Source organism: Convolutriloba macropyga, chromosome 14, assembly GCF_964194025.1.
Source record: "Convolutriloba macropyga chromosome 14, txConMacr16.3, whole genome shotgun sequence".
Taxonomy (NCBI): Eukaryota; Metazoa; Xenacoelomorpha; order Acoela; family Convolutidae; genus Convolutriloba; species Convolutriloba macropyga.
In genome coordinates, this window is record NC_134481.1 from 39,644,410 (window position 1) to 39,658,676 (window position 14,267).

Genomic DNA, 14,267 nt, shown 5'->3' on the forward strand with positions numbered 1-14,267 from the left:
CATATTCATATTCATAAGCAATAGCCTAATATTTCGAAATCATTCTGTAAATACTCTATAGTTAGATATTTACAATTTTTATGACTGTTTTCATTATTAAAGTTATCTATTTCTTCTTAAGTTGGTAATTTATTATGTAGTGAGGATTTGAAGTCTTCTATTTTTAGATTACCTATAAGATTGTCATAGGTAGCTTTGCTACCACTGGTAGTTCCACTACCGTACGACATCGTCGTGGTGCCCAACTCATCTAAACCAAATCATTCATATGGATATAATGTTTTAGTTTTACACCCATAAATCTTTGCCATTTGATCTAGAGGCATAGCTAAAAAGTTATAACTATCTAAGAATTTAAGACAAACAATACTAAACATCTTAGACTTACCAGCAGCTAGTGGTATGTTATCTACTTTTCTTTTATCATTATTCTGTTTGAAGAGTTCACTGTATAGTAGGTTGAAGTCATAGCCAGAGCCATTATGGAATATTACTGGAATGAAGTTTTGTTGTTTGTATCTCAGATTACATATTTTACATGCCGGTTCTCTATATTTACCAGTTTCATGACATTGATCTCTTACTTTATTAACACATGTTTTGCTGCAGATATGACAAGTGTTATTAGTTTCATGATATAATTTGTCTTCTTCTGCGAATATCATCTTTCCATTATGTTTGAAATTATTCTCTGTTTCTATTTCTAATAGATCTCTAGCAAATCTTTTGATGCAGCCTAGACCGAAGTAGTGCTTGAAGTTACCTTGCCAGGTGTAACCCACAGCTATTGGAATACGTTCAGCTATTACATATTTATGGGTCTCTGACCATGCTTCGCCATAACCATTAGTTGAGACTTCAACAATGCAAATTTCTATATCGGCAGTTATAATATTTTTTATATTCTGTCGTTTGTGTTCTTTTATAAATGTAATATGTTTTTCTTAGGACAAACAATCTCTGGTTTGAATGAGTTGTTGCATTCGTGTTTATCATATTTAATTTGTGAGTTAAACCAATAGGTACACCTATTGCAATAATAATATTTAAAGTTAATGTTTTGGGCGATCTAACAGGATTTCTATATTTTTAGGGCACAGTGTTCTATTTGACCATTACCCCAAACTAGTATTCTTACATCTTTTCTGTCTTTTTTAAAATCATCCACTGGTTTAAACAATTCTACTTTGCCCCCACCACAAGGTGTGTATACCCAAATAATAATATTATACAATTTCTGTATTCTTATTATATAAGCAAGATCATCTTCATGTTGTTGTCTTGGTTCAATTAGATTACTTATTTATTTACTTTCACGTGTGGCATGGTGCATGGCAGGATGTAGCCAAGCAGTAATAGTTAGTTGTAAGCAGTTGTATTTGGAATTGCATATATTTAATATTGATTTAGAGTTTTTGAGATCGCAAGGTAAATCTATATAATTACCAATAGATGCTTTAGTTGGTTCAATATTTAACTGAATACTTCTTATTCCATGAAACTCGAAATCATAACCATAACCTTCATATATTTCCTTTTCAAAGTTTAACCATCCGTGAAACGGCTTCGCCGATAGTGTGAAGTCTCCATTTTCATATATTGCGTTATTAATAATATAGTCAGTATTGAAAAAAATTTTAGTAGTTTTAACTTCTTCTTTGGTTCTTTTTTTATACTCACACTCGGCTGTGATTTTATATTTAAAACTCTTAACTTTTCTGAACTGGTAACAGTTTTTAATTTCGTCTAAAGAACAATTAGTTGCTTCATCTGTATCTTCAATGTAATTCCCACCTTTATCTGTAATAATAAACTCTCTCATGTTCTGAGAGGAGTTTATATCAAAGTCTTCTGTGTTTTCTAGATACTTACGATTATGACTATATCAGTGAGTAGTTAGAGCTATTTTGTTCCTAAATTCTTCATGACATTCTTTACATTCATATCCGTGAAACGGCTTCGCCGATCTAATTTTAGAGTAGATGTTGTTTTCGGTTTTGGCTTTAGTTTTAATAATATACTCATCTTCATCCGAATTATACACCCTTTCCGAGCTTTCTTCTTCTTCAGACTCAAACATTTTCTCCAATAGTTCCATATGTTTGAGATCGTATGATTGATGCCTGAAAAAACCCTTATTTGATTCAATGGATAGATTACAGACATCGCAGAAGTTTATGACACTAGTATTAGTTGATTGAGACTTGATGTATTTATTTAGGGAAATAATCAAAAAATAATTTTTCGAAAAATGAAAATGAAATGCAATTAGTGTATAAATAAACCTTGGAAAGAATGTTGTAATAATTGTAAAGAATTAGAATATTTTTGTTATGTATGTAAAAATATGGTTAAAGTGAAAGATTATATAGAACATTTGAGATATCATTATTCTGATCCTGATCAATATCTAACATGTAGTATGTGTAATTTTTATAAACATGTATCTTTTTATAGATTTAGAAATAGGAAATGTTGACTATATTTATCTTCATAGATATAGATATGGTCATACTAGAAATCAATTCAGAGAGCATGTTTATAAGTATAGTATTCAAGAAGCCAATTCTTCTTCTCTTAATTTATCTGTCATGTAGTTTTTGTGTTTTATTGATATATCTGCGAACGAGCTCTGCTCGTGGTAAACCAAGCAGGCTGGTATGCCATGGACGGAGTCCGTTCCCTGATATTTTAGATTTAGACCTTTTTTTCTTAATTGATACTGCTTTATTTTTTATTATTTTTTTCTAGAATTAAGCCATTTCTTAATTTAATGTTACTTAGTGTGAACATGTAGTAGTAAATAAAAACAAGAATCCTAATATTATATAAATATTAGCAAAAAGTTAAATTTTATAAAAGAGCTAAGCTGGTTTTTTTGTTCAAGTTGGTTTTACGTGCTTGTTACACGGTCTCACTAGTTTTATACTAGTATCTGGGATACGTCCACCGGAGTCGGTGGGGATAGAACCCGAACTATCCGTCTGATAACGGTTAACTACCAGCTTAACTCGACACTAGTGGTTTGCACTAAGTGAGACAAGAGAGGATAGATTTCAAATATAAAAGAAGTGAATATAGAGAGAATGTATAGTAGTGGATAAAACAAGGAAATCAACAAGTAGTAAAATTTGGCCCTATTCGACATGCGCGATTAGCGTTTGGAGAACAGGCCAAATTTTGCTGGTGGTTGATTTCCTTGTTTCATTCACTACATAAAAGACGCCGCAAACTCACTGGATTGTCTTTCTTAGCTCATTGACAAATTCAGTTGGACAAATTTGATTATTTTGTGCTATTATTTCTCTAAGACATAGAAGTTTTGTCTGATTAACAATATCATTTTTTTACATTCAAAGTTGATCATTTTCCAGTGTGGTTGACATTAAGAAGATATCGTATTATTTAAGCGCAAAATTTTATTTAAAATAGCTACAGGAGAAAAACACAGAATATTTTATTAGGAGTGTCATAAACACAGCTACTTTGACTTCTAAATTGTTCTTTGAATTAAAAAAAAACAACAATTGGTCTGATTAGAAAATTGGCACGTCTCTTGTATAATTGAGGTTGATGCATTATTGCTCTAAAATTTTTATCATCAACATGAATAAAATTAGAAATTCAATTTTTGAAGGAAAGAAAATTGAGGAGCCGTAGTTTTGCAGATTTTTCGACTGAAATGACAATGACATAGACGACATTGTGGACAAAATAGAATCAAAATTGCCTGACTCTATCGAGGTAAAATTGCTGCTAACTGGTGCTCCAGAGATAGTCCCTAGATTTTAGTGTAGGAAAATTAATTCGAACTTACCTTTGATTCAAAAAAAATTCCTTATTAAATTAGATTAATCACACATGTTGTTTCTTGCTTTAGCTAACTGCAATGATATTTGAAATTATATTATTAGCGTTTATTTCTGTGCAAGGTTTTCATTGTTTATTTTTACAGAACCTCCCTTGAATTCATGAAAGACCGTACATCATTCTTTGTAATCATACAAAGTCAAAGGGTGTCACAAGAGAACCCTATAAAAATAGCAGAATCCCGACAAAAGTTGGACTTCATATTAAAAAGTAAAAAGGATTTTTCAATCAGTACATTAGGCCACCATACGAAACGTAAAATAAAGTTTTGGTAGTACTAGAATTTCAGCCTTTTCATTTTTTTACGTTGGTAACAGACACCGCAAACTCATTGGATCGTCTTCCTTAGCTCATTGACAAATTCAGTTGAACGAATTTGAATTTCTTGTGCAATTATTTCTCCAAGATATGGAAGTTTTTTCTTATTAACAATATCAAATTTCTACATTCAAAGTTGATTATTTTCCAGTGTGCTTGACATTAAAAAGATATCATATTATTGAAGCGCAAGATTTTATTTATAAAACTACGGGAGTGAGAAACAAATTATTTTTAAAATCATAAACACAGCTCTTTTGACTTTTAAATTGTTCTTTGGAGAAAAAAAAAACAAAAACTGATCTGATTACAAAATTAGCAGGCTTTTTGCATAATAAAAGTTGATGTTTTATTGCTGTAAAAGTTTCTTCATTAACATGAATAAAATTAGAAGTTTTTTTGCAGAAAACAGAAGAAAGTGAAGAGCCGCATTCAATAGAAGATAAAAATGAAGAGAATGAAAGAAAAGGCGACAGAAGTTTTGCTGAATTTTCGACTTCAAATGACAATGGCATCGACGACATTGTGGACAAAGTAGAATCACAATTGCCTGACTCTATCGAGGTAAATTTGCTGATAATTGATGCTCGTGAGATACTGTCCCGAAATTTTAGTTCATACAATCTTATCGAATCGTTACCTTATTGATTCAATAAACTTTCTTAGTAACTTGGATTAATCACTCCTATTCATGTTTGCGTGAGCTGAGCTGAATAATATTTGACTTTATATTATTAGCACTTGTTTATGTGCAAGGTTTCAATTGTTTATCTTTACAGAATCTCCCTCGATTTCATGCAAGACCATATATGATTCTTAGTAATCATACAAGATCGAAAATTGTCACAAGAAAACCATATAAAAATGTAGAATCCGAAAGAAATGTGAAATCATTTTCGTGAAAATTTGTAAAATTTTTTTGAAAATTGTGCAAGTTCATATATGACACATAATACCTTGACTGGTGCCAAAATTTTCAATAAACTATAGCCAATGGAAATTTGAATTAACTAATATCGCATGTGCTGTCTACTATCTGACTTTCGAGGTGCGCCAAAAAAATTGTGTGGTTTTCAGTTCTTCAAGCATATCAATGTAAATTTGTTCAGAAAAAGGATTTAATGAAACTTAGGGTTTAAAATTAAATGAATGAACTAATGCGAAAACAAAATTAAAAAAGTGAGCATAATAAATTGTTTGTAGTGCCATTATTAAGAAACAGAAGTAAACATTCCATACATTGTGCAGATACAATTTTTAACAGTATGCGACAATAAAAGGTCGCCATTAAAGGTATCTGGTTTGTTTTCGGCCGCCTTACGGAAAACTTGTGCAACTTAAGAAATTAAAGGTTAAAATACTAAAGGAAAAAACATTATGAAGAAGAATACTTATCTTTTCCAGTCGAGGTTAACTATTGAAGAAACGTTATTTTTAGCATCTGACAAGTTTTCGATCTAATGGATATGATAGCGCCTGTCTAGCAGCTCTTTGTTTTTAATTTTATAAAGATCCAATATTGTATGGCAAAAACTTTTTTGTCTGCTTCTCCAATTGTTCTAACATCTTCAATAAAAGAATTGTTATAATTCAGTCCGACTCGTAGCACCACAACAACTACATTTCACCGTATTATCATCGAATCTTTGTCTGTCAGTTTGTACATACTATCCACGACTTCATTTTTTATTTAATTAAAGTCGGATTCCGCTGTTATGGTTGAAGAAACTTGACTTGGCTTAGAGGTTATTTTTTTAGCAGTTTTACTACAAGGTTGATTATTTTAAACGCATGCAACTCTGAGGCATTTTTTATCAAGTTGTGGACTCGTATTTTCTCGATCGATTGCGTTTTTAGAAAATTTCTTCTAATATTCTTCAATCAACATGTTGATTGATTTTTAAAAAGATTCAGTAGATCGATAGATGAAATTCCGTATTGTACTATTGCTTTGACCTATTTTTCGAAATTTTTAGATAATCTGTTCTCGTAAAAGATAGGCGTAATCGGCAAAAAGGCAACGAATTTAAAAAGTTTCTCGTTGACATCATTAATATGATCTTTGAATTTCAACTGGTTGTCTTATGTTAATCGTAGGTTCTTAAAAATGCTTGTTTGTTCATTTTCTGATAGATTCATTGCTAGTTGGTGCTCATTTAGATTGAAAATTTTCCAGACATAATGCATTGTTTTCATTGTGTTAATTGTTAATATATTGTTAATCAATGAAACCAGTTTACGACTGATCCTAGTGTGCTATCGTGTTTTATTCCTACAATCTCAGTGCTTCCTCTGTTAAAAACAATTGTATCGTCACCATAGAATATAGTCTTGCTTTTTTGATTTTTGGAAGGGACCGTCTCTTAGGAGTTTATGCAGTGGACCAATAATTGATCCTTGTGAGACCCACATTTAACGCTTTTTTTGCAGATTCAATTTTGACTATTTTAACATTTTGGTGTCTGTCTTTCAGATAATAAACAAGTACAGTTCCTTGAATTCTGTTCTGTTCACACTTTTGCAACAGTAACTCATATTCACTGTATCGAAAGTTTTTCTAGCTCAATAAAACTTCTTTTTGTTCTACTTTTTGACTTGAGCAATTTTTTCAGTCAATGAAGCTCTGCACTCATGTTTTTCAGTCAGTGAGGACTATGGTGTAAACATTACCTGTTTTGCTTCGAAAACCAAATTCATTTTTTTGAAAATTTGTTGTACCAGCTCAAAAATCTGTAAATTCTATTTTACCATCGTTTTTCAAACAATTAGCCATTGGCTAGAGGTAGTGAGATTGGTCTCTCATTTGTGGGTACGTTTTTGAAAAAGGCACAAATGTGGCTATTTTAAGGCATTGTGGAAATATGGTATGGTTTAGACAGTCATCGTGATTGCAATGTTTTAGGCAGTGGACTTAGTGCCCGAGATATTTCTTTGAGAAAAATGTAGATTAAGTTGTGGCAGTTTGAACTCAATTTTGATGGTAGAAATCTCAGTCTGTCCATGATTTCGGTACTCGTTATAGCAAAAAAGAGTATCGTTTTTCTGTTAGTGTCGATTTCATATCTCTGCTTTGTATGGAATAATTTTTGTTAGCTCTACTCCAATGTTTGCGAAAGAACTGTTGAATGTTTTTATATTTTCTACTACTTGTTTATTGTGCTGAGCCGTTCGTTTATTTTGGCCCGTTGGTTCATTAAAGAGATTGAAGAAACTTTTTTGCAATTGGCTTCTTCTTCAATCTTATTTTGGTAAAAAATGACTTAGTTCTTGTCTAACTAGATTTCTGACAAGTTTGCTTTGCGCCTTGTAATCATTTTGTAAAGCATTATCTGGGTCTTGTAGACCCAATTTTATAGAAACTTTTTTTCTGCCGCAGGGTTTTTCACGTGGTTATCTTTTCAAGTTTTTAGTGCTCGAGTTCTAGCTGAATCTGACGTTTACATATTTTCGTCTAGGTTAACAGTCAGAAGATTCATGCAGTTTTCGAAAGCCTTATTGGGGGACCATTCGCTACCCTTATCGGTGATTACTTTTAACTTGTCTATCAAAATATTAATGGGTTTTCGACGAATTTACAATTTTCTAATATAGCCCATATTCTTGTAAACTTTCGAGCCCGCTGAAAAAGTTTTCCAAAGGTTATTGAAACGTTAGTGTTTCTGTATGGTGATCTGAAATTTCGGAAACAGTAATTAGGACAAAAGATAAAAAGTTTTTTATCTTCAAACTTTTGCTTGCCATTATCTTTCAAAACCCTCATCCCAAGACTGACCAACAGAACACCAACAGGATCTCTATGGACTGAAGTTACATTTGGGGGGGGGGGGTGTAAACAGACTGGTTATATAGGAATCGGAAGGGGGCAAAACAGAAAAGGTCCTATGTATAGGGCGTTTGGTTAACTGAGTTTTTCTGTGACGTGGTTAACATCGGATATTCTTATGATATAGATTGAATGTTTAAGTCTTGTCTGTTTATATATTGAGCTCCAATTAATTCAGAACAGGATTTCTTGTCATTCTGTTTAGGCCGCTGAGGCGATCGACGCAACGGAAGAAGCAAAAATTGAGACTGAAAAGTGCGAAGAAATAGAGAGCTCTGGTTTCAAATATTTCTCCACCATTTCAGCTGATGACAGCAGTGCAGAATTAACAGATACAATCTCTGCAAAAGAACTGGTAATTGCTTCATTGATAAAAAAGGGATAACTTCCGTTTGCCCTCCTCACACCGTATGTTATGCACCCCCCCCCCCCCCCCCCAAAAAAAAATATATTATGAAGCACTAAGCTTGGGTGGAAAACACCCCAAAATTACATAGCCTGGAGACATCGAAAACGCTGCGAAGTCTGAACATGGGTAGTCTGGACATATGCTAGCATGAAAGTACGTAAGATCTTTCTGTCTTCGAAGATCTGCACATGCGGTTTTCATTACCGTCTAGCACCTCAGTCTGGGGAGTGTTTGAACAGATAAAGTTTGGTTTAGCCGACCGATGTTAATGAGGAGAGGGACAGAAAAGAAGTCGTGACTGAAGAAGGCGACACGAAAGATAACTGCAGTTGTTCTACTGAGGTTTCGACTTCGACTGTTATCGGAGAAGCCGACACCAAGCCGGGTTAAGACGGACCCGATGTTGGCTTGCCAGGTGAAGTGGTAAGCAATCAGAAATAATAGCCTTCAAGATTTTTTCCGTTTAGTTCAATTTGCAGATATTTTGACGAAACTTTGACCGAACCAAGTCAAAATTTCGAGTTATATGTGTGAACAAATTTTGGGAAATGACTAATTCTTCACGGAAGAACCAGAAAACATGTCAAGCAAATCTCTGAAAATTTTGAACTGTTGCGAATAAGAACAACAGTTGGCAAAGGGTAGCTTATTTACATAGGTACGAAAGAAACTTTTATACCAGATTAATCATTATTATATAATTATTAAAAGCATTAACAGCAACAATTTCGGTAAATCGAGCTGGCTAGCTTGGTTCTTTGAAGTCTAATCGAAGCAAAATACATACAAAATTAACAGAGGACAAATTGCCCGAATTCTGAGTATTTTAAAACCGATTCGAATAATCGATGTGAGAGATCATGACAGCAAAAACAGACGAAGACTGAAGTGAAGATTGCCCAATTGCTCTTTTAGTGCTTAGTTTGAAGACTACTTTTTTTATACCTAAAGAGGAAATCATAATTGAAATGGAGTTTCAAGCCGACAAGGGAATAAAATATTTCTCCAGTATGGTTGAAACAAAATTTAATCAACATTTTTGGACACTTTTTGTAAAAAAAACATTTATTTGGGTTCACTAAATCTAAAACCTATTCGCATTGAGTAGTAGATAGTAATTTAAAACAATAAATGTAAATAATAGTAACAATAATGAATATTAGTAAATAATAAATACTAATAAATGAATTGATTTAGGTAAACGAAGAGGTCTCTTCAAAACATGCTGAGGCCGAGAAGGATGTTGATCCAACTGTAGCAGAAGAAATCGCTGAGAGCGAAGATTCAGAGGACGTTGAGGAACCTGTAAGTGCCTAATAATAATGTTTTATTACAGTATAATTTACTAAAATCTGTTTAATAGTATAAACCAATCAGTATAATCAATCGTTTTTCGCCATATCCCACACTGTAAGGCCATTTTTATATGTATTAAGATACGTTTTGTGGAATTAAACACCTGAAATGGACAAAATGGTCCGCTTTATTTGATAGAGGTGCTGGTTAGTGACGGTTATTGACGACGAAAAGTGAAATTTCAGCCGAATTATATGCATGTTACGTGACTTCTTAACCATTGATCCAAAATACCCCTTGTAATAATACCCAATGAAAGGAAATTGATCTTGTCACGAATAACCTGAATAAATAGCGAATGGTACTACAAACTTACCTGTATCATATTTATACCCGATTCCGTTCGATTTGTTTCAAATAAAAGCCTTTGATCAATTCGAGGCAAAAATTTTGAACAGTTTTCTCGGAATAGATGAATGCAGTGAGCTTTTTATAAATTACCATAAGCAAGTTCAGCGCAAAATGTGAACAATTTTGTGGGAAAAAAAATTTTACTCCTCAATTTACACCTCAATTCAAATTTCACTTCAATTTGGGAACGATTTTTCACATTTTCACCCCTTTTTTCTGAACAATGGTTTTTGTGGCAACTCGTTGTAATTCGAATAGGATCATAATTTTGATTTTTAGCTCTTGAGCGTTTCACATGAAGACTGGTCATTGCAGAAACACAGCTTCTATTATCATTTCACGAGTCTTTCAAACTACCAAGAGATTCTGAAAGACAAAAAGCTTAACCCATCCACGCCATTTTTCCGGGAGAATCTGGGCAAAGGTGTTTATGTCACTAAACTTCTACCATCAGAACCCGACCATGTTTTGAGGACAGAGTTATCTTAGTTAACAAAGAGGCTTTTATGAATGTTAGTTATCAAGTATGATCCGGTTTAGTAATGTGCGTTCAAGCGTAACGTTTCATAACCAAGCCACCAAATGTATAACACTTAGTGTTTAAAAACGCAAATTTCGTATTGTAGCTATCCACATATATCACGCTAATATATTCACATATTATAGCGTCGTATGTTTTTAAGATAATTATTAACTCCTTAATGGAAAATTGATGTTGCCTCATCTAATACTAAAATCCCGCTCGAGTTTGACTTTTAGCAATTATTTCCTAGAGCTCAGTGGGATGCAATCACGCCCCAGGGGGCTGAAGTTTGATACAATAAAGACTTTTTTCAGATGATCAAAAAAAATATTAGCACTTTTGTTAAGATTACCACCCTGACCTTGATTGCATTTTGAACTTCAAATCATTCTGATCATGATCTGTGTTTGAAGCTCAAAATGCATTCGACGTATTTACAAAAGTGTTAATATTTTTTTGTGGATCCTTTGAAAAAAGTCTTTATTGTATCAAACCTCAGCCCCTCGGGGGTGATTGCAGACCAAAATCACCTCTAAATCACACTTTCCTATGGTGAATAGATAAAGTACGAGCTTAGATCACAGGATCAGGTATCCTCCTGTGTCACTCGGGTCGAGAAAAAATCGGACAAATATGTAAGATAAGCGGTGAAAAATTGGGTTTTCACCACAAATTTGGTACATAATTTTGCGGTTAAATTATGTAAGTTCACCGCACGGATTCGAATCTCTATCCTCCTGCATTTCAGCCACTTCTTCTTCCACTGCGCAACTTCTCACTAAACTCTTGCATATGTTTTGAACTTAAATCAAATTCATTCTCCTTTATATATAACATACGCGTTGAACTTTTGTAAGATAAGCTGTGAAATTACAAATTTTAGCGGTGAAATGTGGTGAATGCGTTGAAATTATGTAAATTCACAGCTTACTCTAGTGGTGAAATTACATAAATTCACATGCTAAAAAAAGTTTCAAAAAGATGTATGATTATTCGTGAATAAAGTTTCCGTGCGCCTTTTAATAAATGCATCTTAACTTCGTTGAGCAAAAGATGATGCGAAGCGTTTTCTAAGCAGTGATTTTTTGTTGTTTCACCACTAAGGCAAGCGGTGAATTTGTGTAATTTCATTCCATTCCCTGCTGATCTCACACAATTTAATAACTTTTTTTGAGCTGTGAATTTATGTAAGTTCACCACTATGTTAAGCGGTGAGTTTATGTAATTTTACAGCATTCATCGCTTAACTTACATAATTTGGACAATTTTTTTCAAAGCGGTTAATTTATGTAATTTCACCGCGAAATTCAGCGGTGAAATTATGAAGTTATGTAATTTCACTGCTACAAGGCGACAAATGTTTTTCCCCGCATTCACGGCTGATTTATGTAATTTCATCGCATTCAACGCTTGTCCTACAAATTTTTCCGCATTCACCGCTCATCTTATATAATTTTGCGTTGAATGGCGGTGACACCTCGACCCGGGAGGGATGAGTGGCCTATCAGAATGTTCTAATAGGGAACAAAAACTAAAAGGACAGTGTTAAATTACCGTCTAATCTTCACGTAGATTAAAAAGTATGAATGAATAAAGATCTCTCAGACAAAAAGAAATACTGACAGACGTAATTACATAGTAAGTTTTAACGTATTGAAGTTTGCTTACATAATACCGTACATAACTGAAGTAATGTATTGCGTAACACTCTGTGTACTCAAAGGTCGGATACACCATATATGGTCATCACACTTTCCTTGAACAAATTGAGCTCTAAATTGAACGATGGAAATTTTGTGATTTAGTTTGTCCGCAAAATGTTCAAGTTTTTTTTTGTTTTCCACTAAGATTGATAATAAAGTGTCAACTCAACCGACCTAAAAAAACAAAATGGATAGGTAATTGCTTAGAATCTTCCAAAATTTTAATTGCGGATGAGGAGAACTAGTTACAGATCGTAGCACGTGGCGGTATAATGGCTTTTAAGAAATTTTAACTTGGTTCTATAACTTAGATTTTTATAAAACGATAAATTTTTTCAAGATATATTATTCGAGATCAAGTTATAGGCTACATGAACACAATTTGCGGGCAAAGATTAGTTAAGCTAATGAATTAAATATGACTAACTGCCACCTAGTCCTGGAAAATTTTGCAGAGAGCATTTTCGGGCAAAAGATTATATACATATGTGATAGTTTTTTTACAGTTTCTGGAAATTCCTGATCAAAAGAATCTTTTTATTTGCCCCGATATGAGATGAACAGAATATGATTTGAACTTTATTGTTCGGGGGTGCCCTCTCTGAAGCTATATTTAGTGTCCTGTAATTAATTTTTGTGGAGCTATTCCAAATCATAGTACCGCTATTACGAAATACAAGCGAAATGACCATAATAATAGTGGCTATTTTTGTTTACCCATTCTGGTTACTTTTTGATATCCTAAAGCTTAACCCCGCTAAAACGTATCATAAAAAAATTTGAGCGTACAATAATTTGTCCTGTAAAACAATTTGATTTAGCGGCTCTACTTCGAATAGTATAAAAAAATGTGACTGCCCGCTTTTCTTCAACATTTTTGGACCATTTTTTTGAGAAATTTTGACCATAAGGAAAATTTTCTGAAGCGTGGCTTACAAAATAATCTCTAATGGTTTTTTCGCAAAAATGGCTGAGAAAGTTCGGCGAAACGCAAATCGTTGACTCATGGTCGCGTTTTTGGAAAAATGCGCCAGTTAAATATTTCGCATTAATTCGCACAAACTCAAATCTTGGACAATTTTTCCTCCCAACCGTCGTCTCATCAGATCATTTTTGTCATGATCACCGGACTCATATTACCACCTCGCTTTTTGTCTGGATCCCACAAAAAAATCCTTCGGATCAGTGAGACTTTGCCAAAATCAGGGCATTAAGACTTTCTAGCGTTTTTGCAATTGTACTTTTAATCGAGGATCATCCTGGTCTGTATTTGATGTTCGACTTATAGTTCCTGCCTGAGAAGGTGGCAGAGTTGGCTTCGTTGTGAAAAAAGATTTTGGGGGATATATTGTAGCTGTATTTTTTAAAAAAAAACTAAGTTAACTAATTTGTCCTCGAAATAAAGAGAGCAACTGTTCAAAGGGGGAAACAGTCCCATCGTTAGGTCCAAATTGAGGTCGTTTATTGCACTTCACAAAGAGGACATTTCGAAGAGTGGAATGTATTTGAGGCAATATCCGGATGGAAGAAACGCTTTTAAGATCGAAACTTACGGAGAGTCTATTTGGCTGACGAAAGTTCGACATTATTCTTCAACGTGCTAACCAACGAACATCAAATGACCAGCCCAGCTATCGTCAATGTTATTTGCTCTACCTGAGATTTAAAAAACTTAACGCAAAATGTTTATATCTTCCGTTTGTGCCCCAACCCCCCCCCCCCCCAACCCCCAGCTTAGTGGGTGAATATTACTTGCACTCCCAGAGCGCTCATACCACAATTTTAAATAACGATTTACATTGATATTATTGAAAAACATTGGCATGAGATTTATAACTGGGGGCTGCATAATGTGCTTGGGGTCGGGCGAAAAACGGAAAAAATTGCCAAAAAGTTTCTTCATAAGAGTTGTTA

General features: G+C 33.7%; 2 protein-coding genes across 2 annotated transcripts in view; one reads left to right on the top strand and one right to left on the bottom strand.

Annotated features, from left to right (window-relative positions):
* LOC142353158 (uncharacterized) overlaps positions 1–9,725 on the top strand; it is a 37,905-nt gene extending 28,180 nt beyond the window's left edge. Inside the window, exons 2-5 of the mRNA XM_075405368.1 lie at positions 4,594–4,752; positions 8,217–8,366; positions 8,676–8,843; positions 9,618–9,725. Coding sequence (XP_075261483.1) covers positions 4,594–4,752; positions 8,217–8,366; positions 8,676–8,810 — 444 coding nt within the window. The 3' untranslated portion in view covers positions 8,811–8,843; positions 9,618–9,725. The remainder of the gene's footprint in view (positions 1–4,593; positions 4,753–8,216; positions 8,367–8,675; positions 8,844–9,617) is intronic.
* Positions 1–14,267, bottom strand: part of LOC142353219 (uncharacterized) — a 511,758-nt gene that overhangs the window by 408,916 nt on the left and 88,575 nt on the right. The window lies entirely within an intron of this gene.